Source organism: Lucilia cuprina, chromosome 4, assembly GCF_022045245.1.
Source record: "Lucilia cuprina isolate Lc7/37 chromosome 4, ASM2204524v1, whole genome shotgun sequence".
Classification (NCBI taxonomy): Eukaryota; Metazoa; Arthropoda; class Insecta; order Diptera; family Calliphoridae; genus Lucilia; species Lucilia cuprina.
In genome coordinates, this window is record NC_060952.1 from 85,659,915 (window position 1) to 85,681,031 (window position 21,117).

Below are 21,117 nucleotides of genomic sequence, written 5' to 3' on the forward strand. Positions count from 1 at the left end.
TCTATCTATCTATCTATCTATATATATCTATCTATCTATCTATCTATCTATCTATCTATCTATCTATCTATCTATCTATCTATCTATCTATCTATCTATCTATCTATCAATAGTTAAGTCAAAAACAATTATTTAAAAAAAATTTTTTATACGTTTATTAAACTCAATACATATACATACATACAAACATGTAATAAATAGATAGTTTTTTCCCATTCACATAACTTCATCATGGTGATTTTCATTCATACGATGTAAATTCAATAACGATCTATTCTCAAATACTTTACCGCATACTTGACAATTCAACTTTTTCTCTTTCAAATGAGTACGCTTATGCACTGACAAATTATATGATTGAGTAAAACTTTTACCACAATCTTTACATTTATATGGACGTTCCGAACTATGTATACGTTTGTGTTTAATCATATGGGAATTATCACGAAAACCTTTAGAACAAATTGGACACTTATAGGGTCGTTCGCCTGTATGTAAATAACGATGTATCTTCAAATCGTACGGTACTATAAATGACTTAAAACAAATATCACATTTATAGGGTTTCTCACCGGTATGATGACGATTTATGTGAATATTTAAAATTGTAATTGTAGTACAAACATACGAACATTCTGTACACATAAAACGTTTCTCTCTAACTTTTGACGGTTGTTTTGTATTTTCTGCAGGATCTTTGGGTATATGCGACTTTTCAATGTGTATCCTAAGATCAGCTTTTCTTTTATATTTTTTACCACAGTGCGGACACAAACTGTATTTATCTTCGGTGATATGAACATGTCGCTGATGGGCATATAGAGCTTTATAGTTTTTGTAAATATTACCGCATTCCTCACAACGTCTGGCTAAGGATTTACTAGATAAAGATTTGGGCTTTCGTTTTTTGATATTTAAAATGTTTCTTATAAATTCTTCATCACTAAATTCTTCTCTATCTACGTTAGATTTAACAGAAGACTTTAGGCTAGTTTTAGAGATTTTTTGTGCCAATGGTATGTCATCATCACTCTCACTAGAGGAGTCGGCATTTTTATTAATTGTATCATCTTCATCTTCTATACTTAACAAGTCAGAAGAAGTACTAGTAACACTGAAATTTAAACTAAATTTATTTTATAGTTTTAAGTTAAATAAAACCAAAAAATGTTACCCTTTTTCCATTTGATTTACTGCTTCCGCTTTTAAGGTTTTGATTAATTCTTTGTGTGAATTTTTCACATGCGTTAATAAGTCGAATTTCTTCAAACAAAGATATGAACAAAATTTACATTTAAATTTATCCTTTTCCGAACCATGTTTCGAACGAGTATGATAGTTAAGGGCAGCATAAGTTCTAGCTGTATAATCACATGAACGACATTTTATAATTTTATCCTTTACCTTTAGATTACTGGTACTTTCCTCAATGCCATGTTTATTTTTAACATGATATAAATACGTGTATTTATTTGTATATTTACTTGGACACATTTTACAGATAAAAATATCTTGTTCTGGCTTTTCTTTGTCTAATAGCATACTAGGCGTCTCTATATTATGTTGGGAACGCATATGTTTTAATAAATTATCACGTCGGCTCATTACTTTATGACATATCGGACAGGTTGTGTCAATTTGTGTCTCTCCGTACTGCCCTGATAAATCATTTGTATCGTTTTCGTAACTAGCAAGAGAAATGAATAAATGTTGTGTTTAAAAATATTATTGTAAGCAATCTTACTTGTCAATAATATCCTTTTCCTCATTGTCGTCATATCGAAATTTAACTTCATTATCCGATTCAGATTTCTCCAATATTTCTGATTTAGAAAGTATATTCATGTCTTTAATATGTAATTCTTCATCTAAAGTGTCCTGCACCTTTATCGCGTTATCATCATCACCCTCATTACCTTCCTTTTCCGTTTTAATTTCAATTTCCTTTGCATTTTCTGGCAAATCTATTACTTTTTCTTTTAAACAATCCAATTGTTTGGAAATAACTTCTAACAGTTTACTATTACAATACTCAGCCTGACGTATAAAGGTCGAAGTGTTTCTCAATTCACGACAGCACAGAAAACATAAATATTTAGGCATAAGACGTTCATAATCCGGTGGGCACTAAAGAAAATGATAGAAAATATTTGACTCATTTAATAATTTTTAATTAAACTTGTAATTACCTCCAATTTAGCATATTCCTTTAATAGTTGACCATAGGTCCTCTTGGGATTACAACCTCTAGCTTGTTTAGTTAAAGGAAATGTTTTTGTACTGTTCTTAAGACATGTCCTACATTTTTGTATAGGATTTTCATTCATTTTTTTAGTAAATTCTATTTAATTACCATTAAATTGTGTTAGAATTCATTTGTTTATTGAATTGAATAATTGTTGCTGTTTTACTATAAATTCACTGTAAGTTGATAGCATTTGTTACAGTGGGTGTGAATAAAAAGAATATCTACAGGGTGAGTTTATAAAGGATGTTTTAACTTCAGCAGCTGGTTGTGGTAAAAGTAAGCTTAGATGGATAGATATATAGATAGATTGATAGATAGATAGATAGATAGATAGATAGATAGATAGATAGATAGATAGATAGATAGATAGATAGATAGATAGATAGATAGATAGATAGATAGATAGATAGATAAATAAATAGATAGATAGATAGATAGATAGATAGATAGATAGATAGATAGATAGACAGATAGCTAGATAGATAGATAGATAGATAGATAGATAGATAGATAGATAGATAAATAGATAGATAGATAGATAGATAGATAGATACAAATACACCTAAAATATCGGACCTATTGTGCGCTCCTTAACCAGTGCCTCTGGAGGGAATCGAACCCACCACATCCGATCTACCGGACCAGAACTCTAACAACTAACCTACCGGAGGCCACAACTTAAAAAATCCCATTCCTTCAACGCATATTTTCCCGAATTAAAACGAATTAAAATTAAATCAAACAAAGAAATTATATATAAAGATTTTCTCATAATTATTTTTTTTTTTAATTTAACAATAAACAATCTTTATTAACATATTCTTTAAACATCAACATCCGGATGATTTTCATTTATACGATGGATATTCAATTCAGATAGGTTTTCAAAAAACTTATCGCAAACCGTACAATTCAATTTCTTTTCCTTTAAATGAGCTCTCTTATGTAATGTTAAATTATACGCTTGTGTAAAACTCTTGCCACAATCCTTACACTTATACGGACGTTCCTTGCTGTGTATACGTTTGTGTTTTACCAATTGTGCAGTGTTGCGAAAACCTTTAGAGCAATATGAACATTTGTATGGCTTTTCACCGGTATGTAAATAACGATGTATCTTCAAATCATATGGTATAAAGAATGATTTAGAACAAATGTCACATTTATAAGGTTTTTCACCGGTATGATGGCGATTTCTATGAATGGTTAATGTAGTTATCGTGGCACAAACATAAGAACATTCTGTACACATAAAACGTTTTTCTTTGGGTGCAGCCGGTGCTGACGGTTTACTAGTTTCATTCGTGTCTTTGGGCAAATGAGCATTATTAATATGTACTCGTAAATTAGCTGGTTTTTTAAACTTTTTACCACAATGATTACATATACTATATTTCTCTTCGGAAATGTGTACATTTTTTTGATGGGTCTTGAGAGCTCGATAATTATTATAAATATTGCCACATATATCACAACGTTGTGGTAAAGATCTGGTGGAAAATGTATTCACATTACGCTTTTTAATATTAAAAATATTTCTTATAAACATTTCATCACTTAAGGCTTCTTTTTCCTCCATCATTTCGTCGTTAAAATATGGCGTTTCTAAAGATTTAGCAGTTTTTTGGATTAAAAGAGTTTCGTCATCGCTAGAAGTGGCATAAGGATTAGTGGTGTTATCATCACTGTAATTGAGAAAAAAAAAACATTTATTGTAAATAAATTTACATTTATAGATTACTGGAATCATTACCCTTGTTCCTTGTTATCAGCATTAGCTTTAAGAGTTTTTATTAATTCTTTATGTAGATTTTTCACATGAGCTATTAGACGAAACTTTCTACAAGTCGTGTAAGAGCAAAATTTACATTTAAATTTGTCATCTTCTGAGCCGTGCTTTGAGCGATGATGGAAACTTATAGCTGAATAATGTCTTGTCGTATAGTCACATAAATTACATTTCATTATCTTATCCAAACGTTTCGTGATCTGCTTTTTCTCTTTACTTCGTTTTTTGAGGTTTTTCATACGATTTAAACTTTTCGTTTTACTTGTACATATGTTAGGATACTCTTCCTGTTCCTGTTGATTTGATGTTTGCGTATTTAAAAGTTCTCTAGGCACTTCAAAATCATGTTGTATACGCATATGTGTTACTATATTATCTTGTTTATTGATTGTTTTAACACATATCGGACACACTGTATCAATTTCAATATCCTCTAGATTATTGATTGAGGCTGTTTCTGTGAAGTTTGTATTGGAGGTTGAGGAACAATCTAATATGGTATTATTAGGCTTATTTTGTTCACTAGAATTAAAATTGATTTTTTTTATTTTATTAGTATACCCAAAACTGCTAAACACATACCTTTCTTCAATTTCCTCATCTTCAATTTCATGAACATAATATTGAATGGCTTCTTCATTCTCCTCGTTTGTTTCCTCCAAAACTTCTGATTTTAGAAGTGAACTTGTACTTACTATTCTAAACTCATTTAAAATGTTATCCTGTATATTTGCATTACTATCACCCTCATCGTTATTACTTTCCTTTTTGATTGTAATTGGATATTCCTGTGCACTTCCCTGTGTTCGCAATATGATGTTCTTTTCCTGCAGACTAGACAATTGTTTTGCTATAACATTTAATAGCTTTTTATTGCAATATTGGGCTTGTTTTATAAAACCATAGGCATTTCTTAAATCCCGGCAACATAATAAACATAAATATTGTGGCATGTAACTCTCATTATCCCGGGAAGGGCACTAAATTATAAAAAATTATACATTAATGTAAACAATTTTAATAAAACTCTGAATTTGTTTTAAACTACCTCAAAATTTGCACATTTCTTTAATAGCTGTCCATAGGTGACTTTTGGTTTGTATCCTGTTACATATTTGTTGATTGGAAAGTATTTTGTATTATTTTTAAGACAAGTCCTACACTTTCTTATCGGATTTTCAGTCATTGTTATGTTTTATTTATTAATTAAGAGCACTCCAAATCAAATTTTTCCAATTAAATAGAAAATCAAACACCTTTTTTGTGTTTATAATTCTTGTTTTTTCTTTATACTAAACTCACCGTGAAATGATAGCTTATTAATAAAACTCTATAAAGTGGGGAAGGTATGCATGCAACTTCAGGTTAAATGACTGTCATTGTTCTTGTAGGATAGTATATAATTTAGCTCAATACTATAAGTAGTTTTTATCATATAAATTTAGTATTTTTTTGGTAGGATATAGCAGATATTTAGCATTACATATAACAAAAAGTTATATATAATTTATATGTACAAGTAAAGTATAAAAACTATTTAACGGGGTTATATTAAAAATTGATCTGGCAACTTTATAATATGCATTGTTTACAAAATTCACAAAGATAAACAAAAATAATATGATAAACACACGAAAACATAACAAATCTATTAAAAAAAATATTACAAATTTATTAGAATGTAATTTTATATAAATTTTTTTAATAAAATCAGGACTTTAACAACTTTTAAAGCTAAACAATATCAAAACGTTTTAAGATATGTTATTATTTCAACAGTTTTTTGTTTGTGGTTCAGTGAATCTGTCAAAACAATATTTCATTATTTGTTTATGTTTACAAATTGTAAGACAATGTAAAGGTTTTTAATAAATTGATCAAGTTTGTAAAACAATTATTAAATAAAATCAAACAATTAAGGAAATATGTATATTTAAAGAATTTTGTGATAAACTATTGATGTTATAAGTTAAAACTGGAATAGTTTAATATGCGTAACTGTTGCCTTTGCCATAAAAACGTAGACCCTGAAAATGGTTTACTATTCAACATTCCAAAAGATGAACGCAGAAGAAAAAAGTGGAGTGAAATTTGTCGTATACAATTCTCGACTAACTCTCGTATATGTGCTGATCACTTTTCACCCTCCGATATTATAAAAGTTTTAAATAAATGTTCATTAACATCGAATGCTGTGCCTTTTGTACAGCATAGAAATTTGGAAATAATGGCAGAAGATGAAAATAATAAAACTAATGAAAACTGTCGTTGTTGTTCAAATCCCTCGAAACACTTTATACAACTTGATGATTATACTAAGACAAATGAAGGAAAGGATAAAAGTTATCGGGATGTTTTATACGAAATAATACAGCTAAGTGTAAGTGTTAATATTAACCAGTCTAAATAAAAATTTACAAATATTTATCTATTTTTTAGTTAACAACATATCAAGAAATCAATATGCCGCAACAAATCTGTGAGAAATGTGCAGCTCAATTGGAAACTTGCTATAAATTTATACAGCAGGCTTGTAAAGTTTCCCGTCAATATCTTGATATAGTCGAACAACAGACAACTCAAGAGGATATTAAAAATATTGAACATTTACAAGAGTCGTTAATAGAAATATCCGAAACAACATCTGCGGAAGAAATACATGAAGAACTAAAAGTAGAACCATTAAATATTGAATGTAATTTGGATATAAAAGAAGAAAATGAAGAAAGTGAAAATCTTTTGCCAATGTTTGTCGATCACAATGAAGAGTCTCATGAAGAAAGGTATGTTTTTAAAATACATGAAAATACAAGTAACAAAGTGGTAATTTTATATTTCTATTGCAACAGAGATTTGTTGCCAAATTCCAATTCGGATGAACATTCTTCGGAAGATGATGACGATGAAAGTGACGAACCAGAGTCGTTAAATGATAATAATGAGGATCTAAATGATGAAACTTTAGCTAGATCTTGCGATATATGTCACAAGATCTATAGAAATGAGAAATTTCTTAAAATACACAAACGTTACACGCATATGCCAGAAGAAGATAAACTACCTTGTCCTTTATGTGCCTACAAAGCCAGTCGTTCCTCAGCTTTGAAAGTACATATGGGTTTAGTACATGGCCAGGATAAAGTTGAGGAATATTTTAAACCAGTACTGGATTCGGGTAAAAAATATCCTTGTAGTTTATGTCCTCGTTCCTACGGACGTAAAGATAGTCTACGCAAACATGTACGAAGAAAACACAATAGTAAACCGGCCAAAGAAGAAAAAACGTCACATAAAAAACCTAAACCAAAGGATAAAGAACGTTTTCTTTGCACCTACTGCGGACAATCGTATAGTTCTAAATGCGGTCTGGAAAGTCATATACTTACACATACCGGCGAACGTCCATTTTCTTGTGAAATATGTAGTAAGACTTTTAAACGCCTTAAGGATTTACAATTACATCGTGTCATACATAGTGACGAGAAACCGCATCAATGTTCGGAATGTGGTAAAGCATTTAAACGTGTTGATAAATTAAAAATTCACATGAGAGTTCATTCCGAATTACGACCATATAAGTGTCAAGAATGTGAAAAGACTTTTAAGTATCCCAGTGTTTTGAGAACACACATGCATATACATACGGGACAAACACCATTTTCGTGTAAAACCTGCGGTGAAGCCTTCTCGTTAAGAACATCTTTGAATAATCACTGTTTGAAAAATGGTCATGTAAAGTGAAATATATTGTGAAAATAAATATTTTAGTTTTAAATAAAGATTCGTAAAGTAATCTCTAACTGTATCGTTTTATTATTTTTTTTCCTATTCAAAAAGTTAGCAATTGAAACTAGATCCTTAAACTTTTTGCACTCCATCCGACGACACAATGGAATTACAAAATGTTCAGTCATAGAACACAATATCATGCTGTCAAAGCAGTTACTACTGGGATGTCATCTGAGGGACCACCCGAACCACCATCTAATTGATTTCAGGCTCATGTCAGGAATGATCTTCGTCTATATGAGAGCGACATCCAATAACACCTGGATAACATAGATGATGAGAGCTCATACAAGACAGCTTTGAATACTATCCACCAGAGGCCCACGGTGATAGTATAACACTGGGAGAAAGTCAACCCACACTATGCAAACGAGAAACGACACCATTCAAAATCTCTGCCCTGCGTGTGACACAGGATCACACAATGTTCAACACTTTTTCAAGTGCAGGGCAAATCAAACTCAGTGGGAACCTGAATCCCTTTGGACCCAGCCGTTAGATGCGGCTCGTCTGCTGGGTTTAGATCTAACTGGCTTGGATAACCAGAGCGAAGAAGAAGAAGAGTAGGGAATAATTTCAGGTGTCGATGATACAATAACATAGTGACAGGAAACCCCATTATGTTGTTAAAATTAAAAAAAAAACTTAGTCCTTCAAGTTGATTCCAAAAAAGTGTATAGAAGAGCAAACTTTCTGAAATTGTAATCATTTGCTCTGCATGGTTTTATAAAGTTTTGACTAAAATAACACAATTATAAGTTTTATCTTAAATTATTTCTTTTTTTTATTCTTAATTATAATATCTTACAAATTATTCTTAACTCTTAACAACACCCACATCTTCTCTAGCTCATTACAAATGACCATTTCTTAAGCAATGAGTATTAAATGATGACCTTAAGGAAAATGATTCGCCACAAGTTTTACACTGAAACGGATTTTGACCGGTATGTATAAGCATGTGTGTACTTAAGACATTGGGATATTTGAAAGTTTTCTCGCATTCATTGCACTTATAGGGACGCAATTCCGAATGGACTCTCATGTGTATTTTCAGTTTATCGGAACGTTTAAATGCCTTGCCACATTGTAAACATTGATGTGGCTTAGCATCACTATGAATTATACGATGCATATGTAAATCCTCGGGACGTTTAAAGGTTTTCTGACAAATTTCACAGGGAAACGGACGTTCGCCGGTATGTATAACTACATGACGACTGAGGCCGTATTTCGTGCGGAATGAGCCACCACAATAAGTGCAGAGAAAACGTTCTTTTTCCTTGGGCACTTTCGCCTTTATGCGCGGTTCCTTGGGCTGGGGATTTTGGTGAATACGTTTGATGTGTTTCTGTAGAGTGTCTTTGCGACGAAATGTTTGTTGGCAAATAGAGCAGGGAAATTGTACACCATTATCATCGGCCGGCTTGAAAATCTCCTTTACCTTGTCGGCTCCATGTACAACACCAATGTGTACCTTTAAATTGGAAAGACGACTAGATTTGAAGCTACACAAGGGGCATGGTCGTTTCTTTTCATCGGGCATGTGCGTATAGTGTTTGTGGGTCCTTAGTGCTACTCTATCTTTATAGATCTTATGACAAATATCACAAGATATAGCTATGGGCGCTTTAGAAAGATCTTTATCGAAATCATCCTCAGAAATAGGATCTTCAGCATCCTCATCATCTTCTGAATCAGAGTTAAATGTATCAAAATGTTCCCTTTTGGGATTGAAAGAGAAAAATTTGTCAATATCTTATCATCAGCTGCTTATATTTGATACAAACCTTTCTTCCTCATGTATAGCAGCATCTATTGTGAGTTCTGGTGTAAATTGCTCTAGGGTTAAATCATTTCTTTTATCCTTTTTGTCGTTATTAGCATTGTTACTATTATTATAATCTATATATTCGGGTTTTTCTTCTTTAATATCTTTGTCTTTACCTAAGTTATCAATATTCATAAATTCTTCTGCTTTAGCCACACATTCCAGTGCTAAAGGTTCTGTTTTAATTTCATCAGCTGCCAAAGGACTACTCTCAGTAGCCAAAGGACTTTCTTTTGTTATAAGATCAGTACTCTTCTCCACATTAATCAAATCAATGGGAACTTCTATAAGCGGTTCGGGTATATTCTCAAAATCATCCTTAATTTCCTCTTCATCCACTAGCTCACCTAATTCATCCAACGTTTGCAAATACTGCTCATAGACTTCTCTAGCTTGTGCTATAAATTTATAGCAATTATTTAATTGTGTGGAACATTTTTGGCAAAGTTTTTGTGTCAAACATTTCTCCTGCTTAAGGGAGACCTGTGGAAATAACAAAAAAAGTTTATTAATAATTAAGTTATTGCTATGAAAATAACAAATACTTTAATGTTCATTATTTCATATAAAACATCTTTGTAGGTTTTAACTGTTCCGCAGTTTTTATTGGCCGAGTCTAATTCAAGAAACTTGGAAGATGGATTTGTACAGCAGCGACATTTTTGTGATTTTATTTGTGTAACTCCCGTAGTCTTGGCAGGACTCATTTAATTGTAATACAATTTTTAATATATTGAACAATTAAAAATTTATATTTATTATTACTATTTTGCTAATATAATAAAGTAAATAATTCTGCAGAAAAAATGTAAACAATAAAATTGTTGTGAAAAATATTGCCATACTACAAGCAAGGAATTTAGAGAGATTTCCGTATTTTTAGGGGAAAATGTTTTCTTAAAAAATATACAATATGGCAGTACCAAGAAAATAAACTTTAATAAAGAAATAGATTAAATGACAATTTTTTGTAATTTTTAAAATAAATTGAGCCAAATTCTAAACCAACTCATGAAAATAATACGTTTTATTGTGATTGAATAGTTATTTCAGAAATTTTAAAATATTTTTATAATTAGCGATTTTCCCCAAAACAGATGGTTAACACTACTTGTGAATTTATTACACAAGGTGTATTTATAAAAGGTGAAGCCATTTAAACAACTTCTTTGTCTTCGCGGTATCTAGCTGATATTCTAATCTTTTATAGATGCACCTTATTATATTTTCCATGTTTGTTTTGCTTATTATTTTTCTTTTTTGTTTTGATCTTTTTTTACAATTTTTTTTCCGTATTATACACAAAGTTGACTGACTTTGTTTTTTTTATTGTTCTAGTTAAATAATACGCAGATAATACACCATTCGAGTTGATATTAATAATTAAATTTGCTAAAAATTCATTTAATATAATAAAATACAATTGAAAACATCAAGATATATTCTATTAATATATAAATAAACAATAAATATCAAAAAATGTCTACAGCCGAGGATAATAATAAAGCAGCTGAGCCTGACATGACCTTTACCAAAGAATTAAGAGCCGCTACAAAAGAAGTCCATAAATTAAGTGATGTCTTGGTTAATGCTAAATTTGCATTTGGTAAGTTCCAGTAGATTAATCATTTCTCTTTGTCATAAACTTTATTTTAATTTTCTTTGTTAACAAAATTAGCTTTAACTGATGATTCTGTTTGGTATGATGGCCTCTTAAGTTTTTATGAAATTTATAAGTTCTTCGAAACTAATCTTCCAGAAGAACTGCTACCCAAAGAACTTCATCGTACAGCAGCCTTTGAAAAAGATTTTGTTTATTTTTATGGTGAAAATTGGAAAGATAATTATGAAATTCGTCCAGCCGTACGTAAATATTTAGATCATCTTGAACAGGTTAATAAAACTGATAAAATGTTACTATTCGCTTATGCCTATCAAATGTATATGGCTCTTATGTCCGGTGGACAATTGTTGCAAAAGAAACGTATGGTAGCACGTAAATTATGGCCGGGCAGTAAAGATGCTACTTTAGAAGAAGAGGAAAATAATGAACAGTTGGAACAACCTTCAGATCCAGATGATTTAACAACACGACCTATGCCAGCACAAGTTAATATCTGTCCCGATGGTTGTGCAGCTACTTATTTCCCGGAAAAGATTTCCGTTTTGAAAAACAAATTAAGAACCGTTCTAAACGAAAACTATGGCAAATTTGATGAACAAATGAAAGCTGATTTTATAGAGGAAAGTAAAAATGTTTTTCTATTTAATAGTGATGTGGTACGTTCCATTAAAGGTGTAAATCGTGCTAATTTACGTAAATTAGCTATTGTTCTTGTCTTTGTTGTGGGAGTTTATTTGGCTATTAAATTGGCAAGACGTTAAAAACTTGCATATGTATTTATTGCAAAAAAATACACAAATAAATTTGTAAAATTTTTAAAAGCAAATAAAACTATTTAAATATATTAACCTGACATAGAAAACTACAAAAACTGTTTGTAATTAATCTAAAGTTTATAACATTTTCTTGTATTAATACAATTTTATATAGACTTATATGTGCAGATATACAATTACATATGTACATGATATCATATCATATAAATATGTATGTGAATAGTAAATTTATATTCTTATTAAACATTTATAATTTTTACTAATCCAATCCATATTCATTTATAACTGTCATGTCCTCTTAAATTTTGTACAGAATCTTGTCCACAATTGGTCATAGCTCCCAAAAATTTGTTTAAGCAAATATTGAAAAGATATTATAGTTTCCAGCTCTGTGTTTAATCAAAGATGCCGGATAAAATGTTTGTACATATGTGCATTTAGGCGATTTTTATTACAAAAAATAAAGTGGTTATTGTTGGTTTTTTCTTTAACGGGCCCACTAAATCAGTTAATTTAATTGAAAAACTATATTAATAAATTTTTTCTTTAATATATTTTGCATTATTACACTTTTGCATTATGAGTTTATGCTTTATATTCACTATGTTGTTTTACATACAATTGGCAACTTTAAAACATTTTTTTATTTATACCCTGACATGTTAATAACACCAAGTGAATGACACCTTAAATAATGAAGAAGACTATTATTAATGTCAGTTTATATTTTCATGGAAAAGCGTAAGCATCATAGAATTTTTACGATTATTTCTTGTAAAAAAATACAATAAACATTAAGTTAACATCAATTTGTTATTAAATTGTAAACTAATATTTATACACATATACAGTTAAGGTACGTATTAAAGAAAATATTAATTTAACTTGGTTTTTTCCATATCCATTATACTTATTTTTTATTAATGATTTATAAATATTTTTTAATTCCTTTATTATAATTGAACATTTTTCTTCTTTAAATAAAAATCCTACATATTTCAGCTTTTTATTTTAAAGAAAACATACGGTCCCATTGCTTTTTGTTTCCAAACATCTCTATATACCTACAAAAAAATATATATATATATCACCTGAACACCTTACCACCACCTATCCAACCTATCAATACTTAATAAATAAAATCAAACCAAACATTATTAATCTAGTTTATTTTCCACCTGTTCTGTTTACTATCTGAGTGCACTTTATTTAGTAATTTCCTTTATTTGCTTAAAATTTTGATCCCCATTCCTATTTTTTTTTTTAATAAATTCCTTGTAAAACAATAACGGTTTTGGTTTAAATAAGTTTATAATACAAATAACTACAAAATGTCAGATATTTTTAATAATTTTGATAGTAACGGTGCTGGTGGTGACGATTCTCAAGATATAATTATGGCATCACCTTCTCAAAGTAGTCCAATGGCCAACAACAATTCTAATTCAACTGGAACAAGTGTAGGAGCAGCTGGTGGTGGTGGTGGTACGAATGCCACAACAAATAATACTGGTTCATCAACCTCCTCCTCGTCCTCTTCGGGAAATACAACAAATACCAATGCAAAACCTTTAACAGGACCCGAAAGTCAACCGGTAATTAAATAATATTAAATAAATTAAAAGCTTTTATAATAAAAAACAAATCTGGCAGATTTTAACAAAAGCTCGTCTTTTGGAATTGGTACGTGAAGTAGATACCACTGCCCAACTGGATGAAGATGTCGAAGAGTTATTGCTGCAAATAGCTGATGATTTTGTTGAAGACGCAGTCAAGGCCACTTGTGCCTTTGCCAAACATCGTAAGGTATCCAAAGTTGAGGTGCGCGATGTGCAATTACATTTGGAGAGAAAATGGAATATGTGGATTCCTGGTTTTGGTACCGATGAACTAAGACCATATAAACGTGCTGCCATTACAGAAGCCCATAAACAACGTTTGGCTTTAATACGAAAAACTATTAAGAAATATTGATCAAAAACTACCTTTTTGTTTTTATATACAAAATATTTACTAGTTGATAAGATTTAATTTTGTCGTCGTATAGGGAAAATAAATGCATATTTTATAGAATTAATACCTACCCAATTAAATGTAGTTTTGTTTTAATTTTAAATAGATTTAAAATTAAACTCAGTTATTTTCATCAAAAATTTCAAGGGTTTTATTTTATAAGTTTTTTTAGAAATGTTATTTATGTATAATTATTTTATTAGCCAAAAATATGCACCTAAATTGAAGCCTAATTCTAATATATGAGCCGAAGTTTTACAAAACATTACTAAGCATTAAATGACTGCAGTAGTAATTGTTTCTCACGCTCCTTTTTCTTCACTACATCCAAGCTGCGTTGGCGCCAAGAGCTTTTACGCAGTTTAATGGGGCGACTGCCCACATAACGGCCATCCATTTCTTTCATTGCTTTTATAAAATCAGCCGGTTCACGAAAGCTAACAAAACCAAAACCTTTACTTTTACCTGTACGTTTGTCACGTACTACACGAGCTTTTTGGAACGAGGGATACTTGTTGAAGGTGCGTGTTAGGACTTCATCATTGACATCATTACCTAAATCACCGCAGAAGATGCGGAAATCATCGTCAGGCCAATCGGCCAAAGAGGCATCTTCCCACACCTGACCGCCAGCTATGCGCACCGTTTTGCGGTCTTTCTTTTTCTTTTCGGTTGATTGAAACGACTGCAAAGCCGATGAGGCCTTTGCTGCCTTTATGGCTTCTTCTGCAATGGGATTTGGACCGGATTTTTCGGCTTTTAACTTTTTCAGTTTTTGTGTAACATCAAACTGTATGGCATTAACATCTATGGGCATGGCCACCGGTACCGAAGGAACATTTACCGATTGGCGACTCTGATACAATTTCGGTGCACTGCTTAACACCACTGGTGTAGTGGTAACGGGCGCGGCAGCCTTTACCGCTTGTGTGGGTACAAAAGTGGGCATGAATGCTGGTGGCGGTATGGGTGGAGGTTGTACTGTTAATCTAGGCTGTATATTAGGTGGTGCCGCCACCACAGCACTTGCTGTTGTGGTGGGTTGTTGTTGCAGCTTCTGCTGTACCTGGCTGTATGTATTGGCTGCTATTATAGGTCTCACCTGGTTGGGTACGAAAAGATTGCGTGTGGTTGTGGCTGCAGATGCTGGTTTGGAGATCTCCGCCTCGAAACGTGACAATTCATCTTCAATATTTTTTCTTTTTGTTCCCATGTTGTTGATAATTCAAAATAATTCGTATTAAATGTAGAAATTTTATGAAAATGAATAGATTTTTATCAAAGAATTTACCAGCGTATATAATAAAAAGTATACGTTTGACAGCAGATTTCTCAACAATACCAATTCGCCTTGATTTCTTCCAGCTGAAAAAGCGCGTTGCCAAGTTGAATTCACAAAAGGTAATGTTATTCAATCAGCTGATTATTTTTGTACTTTACAGTTTCACTACAATTGGAACCGCTGTCGACAAATCACACAGAAAGTGCGAGCGACGAATTGAAATTAAGCGACTGTCGACAGACCAAGTTCCAATTGTAACAAATCTGTTACTGGTACGCAATGATGTCAGAATTAATTCTTGCATACATTTTTTGTATATAAGAAATTTAACAATATTGTTTCATTTTTTTATATTTTATAGATAAAGTGATCGCTAATAAATTTCTGTTCTGGAAAACTTTATATAACGAAACGCATATGAATTATTTACCCGGGAGGCGGCCGCTGAATTCCATGTTATGGTCATTTTTTAAATTCTACTTATTATTTTCGACATCATTGCGTTCTTAATACAAAAGCTAAATAAATGAAAACTGTTGTTATTAACGAAGTGCCACCACCTTACGTAAATTCGCCTTGAATAGTGCGTACCAAATGCAAAAACAAAATACATGGAAAATGTTGTTGTTGCCAAACTGCCACCACCTTATGTGAATTCGCCTTGCATTTTATTTTATTTTTGCATGAAGTTGTTTTTGATCGCAATAACAAAATAAATGATTTTTTTCAAATAATTTCCTAATATAACAATGAATTTTACAAATTCTGTTAATGTTTCAGTAGAAACAACATGTGAAAGCAAAATACAAGAAATTGGTTATGATGGCACTGAAATTTATGAACCGTAAGTGAAAAAACAAACTAAAACAGCAACAGTTCAATATAGAAATTTTTTTTTCAAATCACAGGCCACCGACACTCTCGGAAACCCTTAAAAAATGTGCAGCTAAAATAGATTTTAGCAAAACTTCTTTGGAAGAACTGAAAAAAGAAGAAAAAGCACAAGCGGATGAAGCCGACAAAGATGCACAATTTCAGCCTAGTTTATGGCCTTGGGATTCAGTGCGCAACAAACTAAATGATGCCTTAACAGAAGTATGTGTACTGGCGGATGTTATATCAATAGCTAAAGATAAACGTTATCTTGTACTCGATCCTGTGCCAGATACAGAACCTGAAAAGAATAATGCCATCATTCAAGTTTATAGTCGCAAAAAAGCTCTCAACCAGGCCGCCCAAATTTTATTAAGTGGAGCGGAACGTCTTAAAAATACCCATACGGAACAGCGTAATCGTAATGTTTCCGATTTTCACATAGAATTGCTGCGTTTAAGGCAAAATTGGCGTTTGAAAAAGGTATCGAATGCTATTATAGGAGACTTAAGTTATCGCACGGCCGGTTCTAAGTTTGGCATGAGTGGCACTTTTGAGGTCACTAAAGCGGAAGATGTAGCCGATGAGGAGGCAGCTGGCACTTCTACTTCCCTAGCCACAACAGGTGCCAATAATGGACTACCAAATCCTTCACCGAAAAATAATTCCGCTTTAAGAGTTATAGTACCAGCAGAACTGCAAGGAGTGGCTTATTTTAAAGTTATTACACAAAAAGATCAGGAAGATTTATGTACCGCTACAGTGAATTTAATGGGTCATGGACCTAATACAACACAACAAGGTGGTGTCTGGCAAAAAACTATAGAAGATGCACAAAATGTGCTCTTTTGCAAGGAACTATTTAGCCAGCTGGCCAGGGAGGCCATACAACTGCAAGCTCCCATACCGCATGTTGTTATAGGCAATCAAATTCGTGCCACACTTTTACCTGGCATTCAGTTAATCATCTCTCTATGTCATTCCACTTCTGTGGATAGTAACCAGCCCACGCCCATAAATGATCATGATCACGATCATGTTTTAGAACACTCACTACATCAACTGCTGCGTGAGGTACATCATAAAAATTCCCACCATCCTTTTCCACATCCGGCCAGTGGTCCCTTGGGTCCAAGCAAAAAACGTATGCTGGCTGGACCCATGGCATCCGATCGTCAAAGTCTTGTTGAGATGACAAAATATCAAACAATACTGGAGCAAATTATCGCTCAAGCTCAACATATTTTTATGCGCAAACGTACACAATATGTTCTCGATACTTTGGCCAGAGATGTTAAAGATCCTCAGATTGTATCACATTGGAATGCCATGACAAGTCCGACTATGTCATGTGTTAAAATTAATATTGTAACCCATGGGTATGTTTGGGAAAAAAAAATTTTAAACGCATTAACAAACCATCAACATTGTTTAATTTCAGTTACGACACCATCAATCGCACCTCCCTGGTCATTCATGTACGCGAGCGTTCCCTTAAGGCTATTTGTCGTGATGGTCGTGTTATGCATTTGTCTTATGAACCGCAAGAATTACGCGATTTAATACTCTGTCAAATTAATTCTCATCAAATATCTTGTCTCTTGAATTTGGCACGCTGCATGGCCTGGCAGGTGTTGTCGAATAGTAATCATTTGGGTATTGGTAAAGTTGAACCATTAGGCAATGCTAGTTCTTGCCTTTTGGCCTCTCCCAATAGCGATCGCATGATAGCGGTACAAATACGCTGTACACAATCACAAATGGATGTTAAAGTTTATATTGCAAAAAGTCCGAGACAGGATTTCTTTCCGAATCCTTTGGTGCCCGAAAAGTTTTGGGAAAATTTGGGTGGTCATTTTAAGGAGGTGAGTTAGAAAGGGAAAAATTTCACACTGAGAAACTTAGTTTGGGAAATTTTTGATTTTTGTGTGTGAGAGAAAGATATATCAACCATCTCTTTCACACACATAATCAAATATTTCCCAGTGTGAACCAGGAGTTAATAAATTTTCAATTTCTGTTTTTTTTTCTATTTTTCTTTACAGGTTCGTTTCGATAAAATCGAAGGCAAAAGTTTTCTTAATAAAATGGAATTTTTAATGGCTTCACTTAATAGTAGCTCAGCTTAAGTTATATTATTATTAATAATAAATAAAAAAATTTTAAAAAAATATATTTTCTGTTACGAATTAATTTTATTATTTACTTGCTTAACAGCAAGTAAATTAGATATAATTGATTTCAAAAGTCTACTTTTAGGCTTTACAAATAATTTTAATGAAAATACTTGCTACCGAAATCTGTTGGCCTGGTATTTTGACAAAATTTGTTAAATTTCATAAACAAGTTTTTTTTATTACAACGAGGGTCCATTTAAAAGCAGTTTTTTTGTTTTCACCAAAAAATTAAAACAGAAAATGTTTGTGTTTAATTTTTAATTTACTCTCTCTTTATTTATAAAATAATTGTATTAAAAGACTAAAAAAAATATTACATATTTATAAATTACAAATAAACTATTTACAAAGAATTTTTTTTAGAAAATTTACAAAAATATTAGATTTGTTTGTTATAATTACATTTGATTTAGATCTCTCACTCATACGATTTAATATCAAATAACAATTATATGGTTTTTGGAAGATATTATACAAGGCTTTCTAAAAAAAACTTTTTTACTATTACTTAAACTGTAATTTAGTATTTAGATTACTCTAGTCGTATATAGTCTGGTTTATATACTAGACTATTATCTAATTTTATAGACTATAAGCTAGTCTATTGATTATTCTATGGACTAGTAGTTAGTCTATTGATTAGTTTATAGGCTAGTCTATTGACCAGTTTATTAATTACTCTATAGACATGTCTACTAGTCTATTGACTTATGTATAGACTACTCTGTTGACTATCCTATAGACTATTATATTGACTATTCTATAGACTAGTCTTTTGACTACTCTATAGACTAGTCTATTGACTTACGTATAGACTAGTCTATTGACTACTCTATAGACTAGTCTATTGACTACTCTATAGACTAGTCTATTGACTACTCTATAGACTAGTCTATTGACTACTCTATAGACTAGTCTATTGACTACTCTATAGACTAGTCTATTGACTACTCTATAGACTAGTCTATTGACTACTCTATAGACTAGTCTATTGACTACTCTATAGACTAGTCTATTGACTACTCTATAGACTAGTCTGTTGACTACTCTATAGACAAGTCTATTGACTACTCTATAGACTACTTTATATTCTAGTCTATAGACTACTCTATATTCTACTCTATTGACTACTCTATAGACTAATCCACTGACTACTCTATAGATCAGTCAATTGACTACTAAAAGACGAGTCTATTGACTACTCTATAGACTAGTGTATTGACTCCTCTATAGACTAGTCTATTGATTCCTCTATAGACTAGTCTTGTCTATTGATTACTCTATAGACTAGTCTATAGGTTAGTCAATTGACAACTCTATAGACGAGTCTATTGAATACTTTATAGACGAATCTACTGACTACTCTGTAGACTAGTCTATTGACTACTCTATAGAATAGTCTATTGACTACTCTATAGAATAGTCTATTAACTACTCTATAGAATAGTCTATTGACTACTCTATAGTATAATCTATTGGCTACTGTATAGACTAGTCTATAGATTACTCTATATGGACTACTCAATAGACTACTATATATAAGTTTATTGACTACTCTATAGAAAATCCTATTGTCTACTGCATAGATTCGTCTTTTGACTACTCTCTAGACTTATATATTGACAACTGTATAGACTAGTCTATTGATTAGCCACTACACTGCTCTATAGTCTAGTCAAATCACTTGTTAAACAGCTTAACCCAATATATCACAAAATCTTAAAAAGAATTTTGTTCTTTTTTATATCTATTCCACATCAAATCTTGAGTAACCATTAAAACGAACTGATGTAGATTTATGTGGTAAAAAGCGTAAACTGTTAGAGGCCAAAGAACCCGACGCAGCAGATGAGGGTACAACCGGAGGTTTAGGTATGGTAAAAGTATCTTCCAGGCTAATCGTATTAGCGCGATTTGTGCTCTTAAGAAGACCAAAAAAAAATATATATCACAAATTAAAGAATAAAAATCCACAAAAAAATAAATCGAATACTAACCCATCTTTCTAAATCACAAAATGTCATATTATAGGAGGAATTTATGACAGATGCTCGCGAGGTATTATGACTACTCGTTGAATTAGCAGTATGGGGTGTTGGTGTCGCTGTTGTGTTAGCATTAGTTGTGGTTCTTAAATGTAAACCTCGATTGGTGGAAAAGAGTATGGGTGTATTACGTTTCAAATGCGGTAGCATATTATCATTTTCTGGTGGCGACTCTTCCTCCTCGATGGTGGTTTCACTTAAATGAAAACTATGTCTAGTGTGATGTTTCATACTGCATGTTTTATTTAAACTTGAATTTAAACTAATTTCATTGTTGTTCATTGTTGAAATACATAAATATTAATTGAAGAAAAAACCTTAAAGATTTTTAAACATTTTAAAAGAAATTTGTTTCTGAATACTTTAGTTATTTTCCAATATTGATTTTTCTAGTTTTCTTTTAATAACTTTACACTTTTTTCAACACAAAACACTTTGCATATAAATTAATTTGCATTATTTTTTAAAAATTTATATTATTTTTATTATTATGTATTTATCACTTATATTTTATTAAAATTATTTAATTTTTTTTGCTTTTGTAGTTAAATTTTTTTGTAGTTTTTGCCTGCTCTCTCTCTTTTAATTGGTTTATTTCTATTTCTTGTTTTTAGTAGAGTACCGCTATTTTTATTCAATATAGTTTTTGTTTTTAGGAGTGTGTGTATGT

At 31.6% G+C, this 21,117-nt stretch overlaps 9 protein-coding genes across 11 annotated transcripts in view; 4 read left to right on the forward strand and 5 right to left on the reverse strand.

Annotated features, from left to right (window-relative positions):
• Positions 1–2,489, reverse strand: part of LOC111689594 (zinc finger protein 91) — a 7,326-nt gene extending 4,837 nt beyond the window's left edge. Inside the window, exons 1-4 of the mRNA XM_046947951.1 lie at positions 2,190–2,489; positions 1,745–2,127; positions 1,175–1,687; positions 221–1,126 (exon numbers count right to left, since the gene is read on the reverse strand). Of these exons, the coding sequence (XP_046803907.1) occupies positions 221–1,126; positions 1,175–1,687; positions 1,745–2,127; positions 2,190–2,327 (1,940 nt within the window). The 5' untranslated portion in view covers positions 2,328–2,489. The remainder of the gene's footprint in view (positions 1–220; positions 1,127–1,174; positions 1,688–1,744; positions 2,128–2,189) is intronic.
• Positions 2,490–2,998: 509 nt separating this feature from the next.
• LOC111689600 (zinc finger protein 271-like) lies at positions 2,999–5,320 on the reverse strand. Its single transcript, XM_023452070.2, has 4 exons — positions 5,086–5,320; positions 4,620–5,017; positions 4,002–4,559; positions 2,999–3,933 (listed from the first exon to the last, which is right to left on the reverse strand). Exons 1-4 carry the CDS (start codon positions 5,221–5,223, stop codon positions 3,072–3,074), a joined length of 1,956 nt encoding a protein of 651 aa, XP_023307838.2. The 5' UTR covers positions 5,224–5,320; the 3' UTR covers positions 2,999–3,071.
• A 417-nt stretch (positions 5,321–5,737) lies between these two features.
• On the forward strand, positions 5,738–7,837 carry LOC111689593 (zinc finger protein 699-like). The gene is made up of 3 exons (XM_023452061.2): positions 5,738–6,417; positions 6,477–6,820; positions 6,887–7,837. Exons 1-3 carry the CDS (start codon positions 6,028–6,030, stop codon positions 7,776–7,778), a joined length of 1,626 nt encoding a protein of 541 aa, XP_023307829.2. The 5' UTR covers positions 5,738–6,027; the 3' UTR covers positions 7,779–7,837.
• A 798-nt stretch (positions 7,838–8,635) lies between these two features.
• Positions 8,636–10,496, reverse strand: LOC124419517 (zinc finger protein 724-like). The gene is made up of 3 exons (XM_046949328.1): positions 10,203–10,496; positions 9,617–10,140; positions 8,636–9,550 (listed from the first exon to the last, which is right to left on the reverse strand). The coding sequence occupies exons 1-3, from the start codon at positions 10,362–10,364 to the stop codon at positions 8,680–8,682; spliced, it is 1,557 nt and encodes a 518-aa protein (XP_046805284.1). The 5' UTR covers positions 10,365–10,496; the 3' UTR covers positions 8,636–8,679.
• A 487-nt stretch (positions 10,497–10,983) lies between these two features.
• Positions 10,984–12,146, forward strand: LOC111689597 (heme oxygenase 1). The gene is made up of 2 exons (XM_023452066.2): positions 10,984–11,263; positions 11,336–12,146. The coding sequence occupies exons 1-2, from the start codon at positions 11,137–11,139 to the stop codon at positions 12,040–12,042; spliced, it is 834 nt and encodes a 277-aa protein (XP_023307834.2). The 5' UTR covers positions 10,984–11,136; the 3' UTR covers positions 12,043–12,146.
• A 614-nt stretch (positions 12,147–12,760) lies between these two features.
• Positions 12,761–14,150, forward strand: LOC111689596 (transcription initiation factor TFIID subunit 12). Of its 3 annotated transcripts, none has more exons than XM_023452065.2 (3): positions 12,761–12,913; positions 13,418–13,652; positions 13,711–14,150. In XM_023452065.2, exons 2-3 carry the CDS (start codon positions 13,455–13,457, stop codon positions 14,029–14,031), a joined length of 519 nt encoding a protein of 172 aa, XP_023307833.2. In that variant the 5' UTR covers positions 12,761–12,913; positions 13,418–13,454; the 3' UTR covers positions 14,032–14,150. The 3 variants fall into 3 exon arrangements, with proteins under 3 accessions (XP_023307833.2, XP_046805285.1, XP_023307832.2); XM_046949329.1 differs by having other exon boundaries at positions 12,784–12,913; positions 13,396–13,652; XM_023452064.2 differs by having other exon boundaries at positions 12,785–12,913; positions 13,060–13,652.
• Positions 14,151–14,242: 92 nt separating this feature from the next.
• Positions 14,243–15,413, reverse strand: LOC111689598 (RNA-binding protein 42). Its single transcript, XM_023452068.2, has one exon. It carries the CDS (start codon positions 15,281–15,283, stop codon positions 14,339–14,341), a length of 945 nt encoding a protein of 314 aa, XP_023307836.2. The 5' UTR covers positions 15,284–15,413; the 3' UTR covers positions 14,243–14,338.
• Positions 15,414–16,005: 592 nt separating this feature from the next.
• On the forward strand, positions 16,006–18,400 carry LOC111689595 (mediator of RNA polymerase II transcription subunit 17). Its single transcript, XM_023452063.2, has 4 exons — positions 16,006–16,196; positions 16,261–17,604; positions 17,667–18,090; positions 18,271–18,400. Exons 1-4 carry the CDS (start codon positions 16,102–16,104, stop codon positions 18,352–18,354), a joined length of 1,947 nt encoding a protein of 648 aa, XP_023307831.1. The 5' UTR covers positions 16,006–16,101; the 3' UTR covers positions 18,355–18,400.
• A 1,230-nt stretch (positions 18,401–19,630) lies between these two features.
• Positions 19,631–20,830, reverse strand: LOC111689599. The gene is made up of 2 exons (XM_023452069.2): positions 20,400–20,830; positions 19,631–20,323 (listed from the first exon to the last, which is right to left on the reverse strand). The coding sequence occupies exons 1-2, from the start codon at positions 20,727–20,729 to the stop codon at positions 20,150–20,152; spliced, it is 504 nt and encodes a 167-aa protein (XP_023307837.2). The 5' UTR covers positions 20,730–20,830; the 3' UTR covers positions 19,631–20,149.
• Between the last annotated feature and the right edge of the window lie 287 nt (positions 20,831–21,117).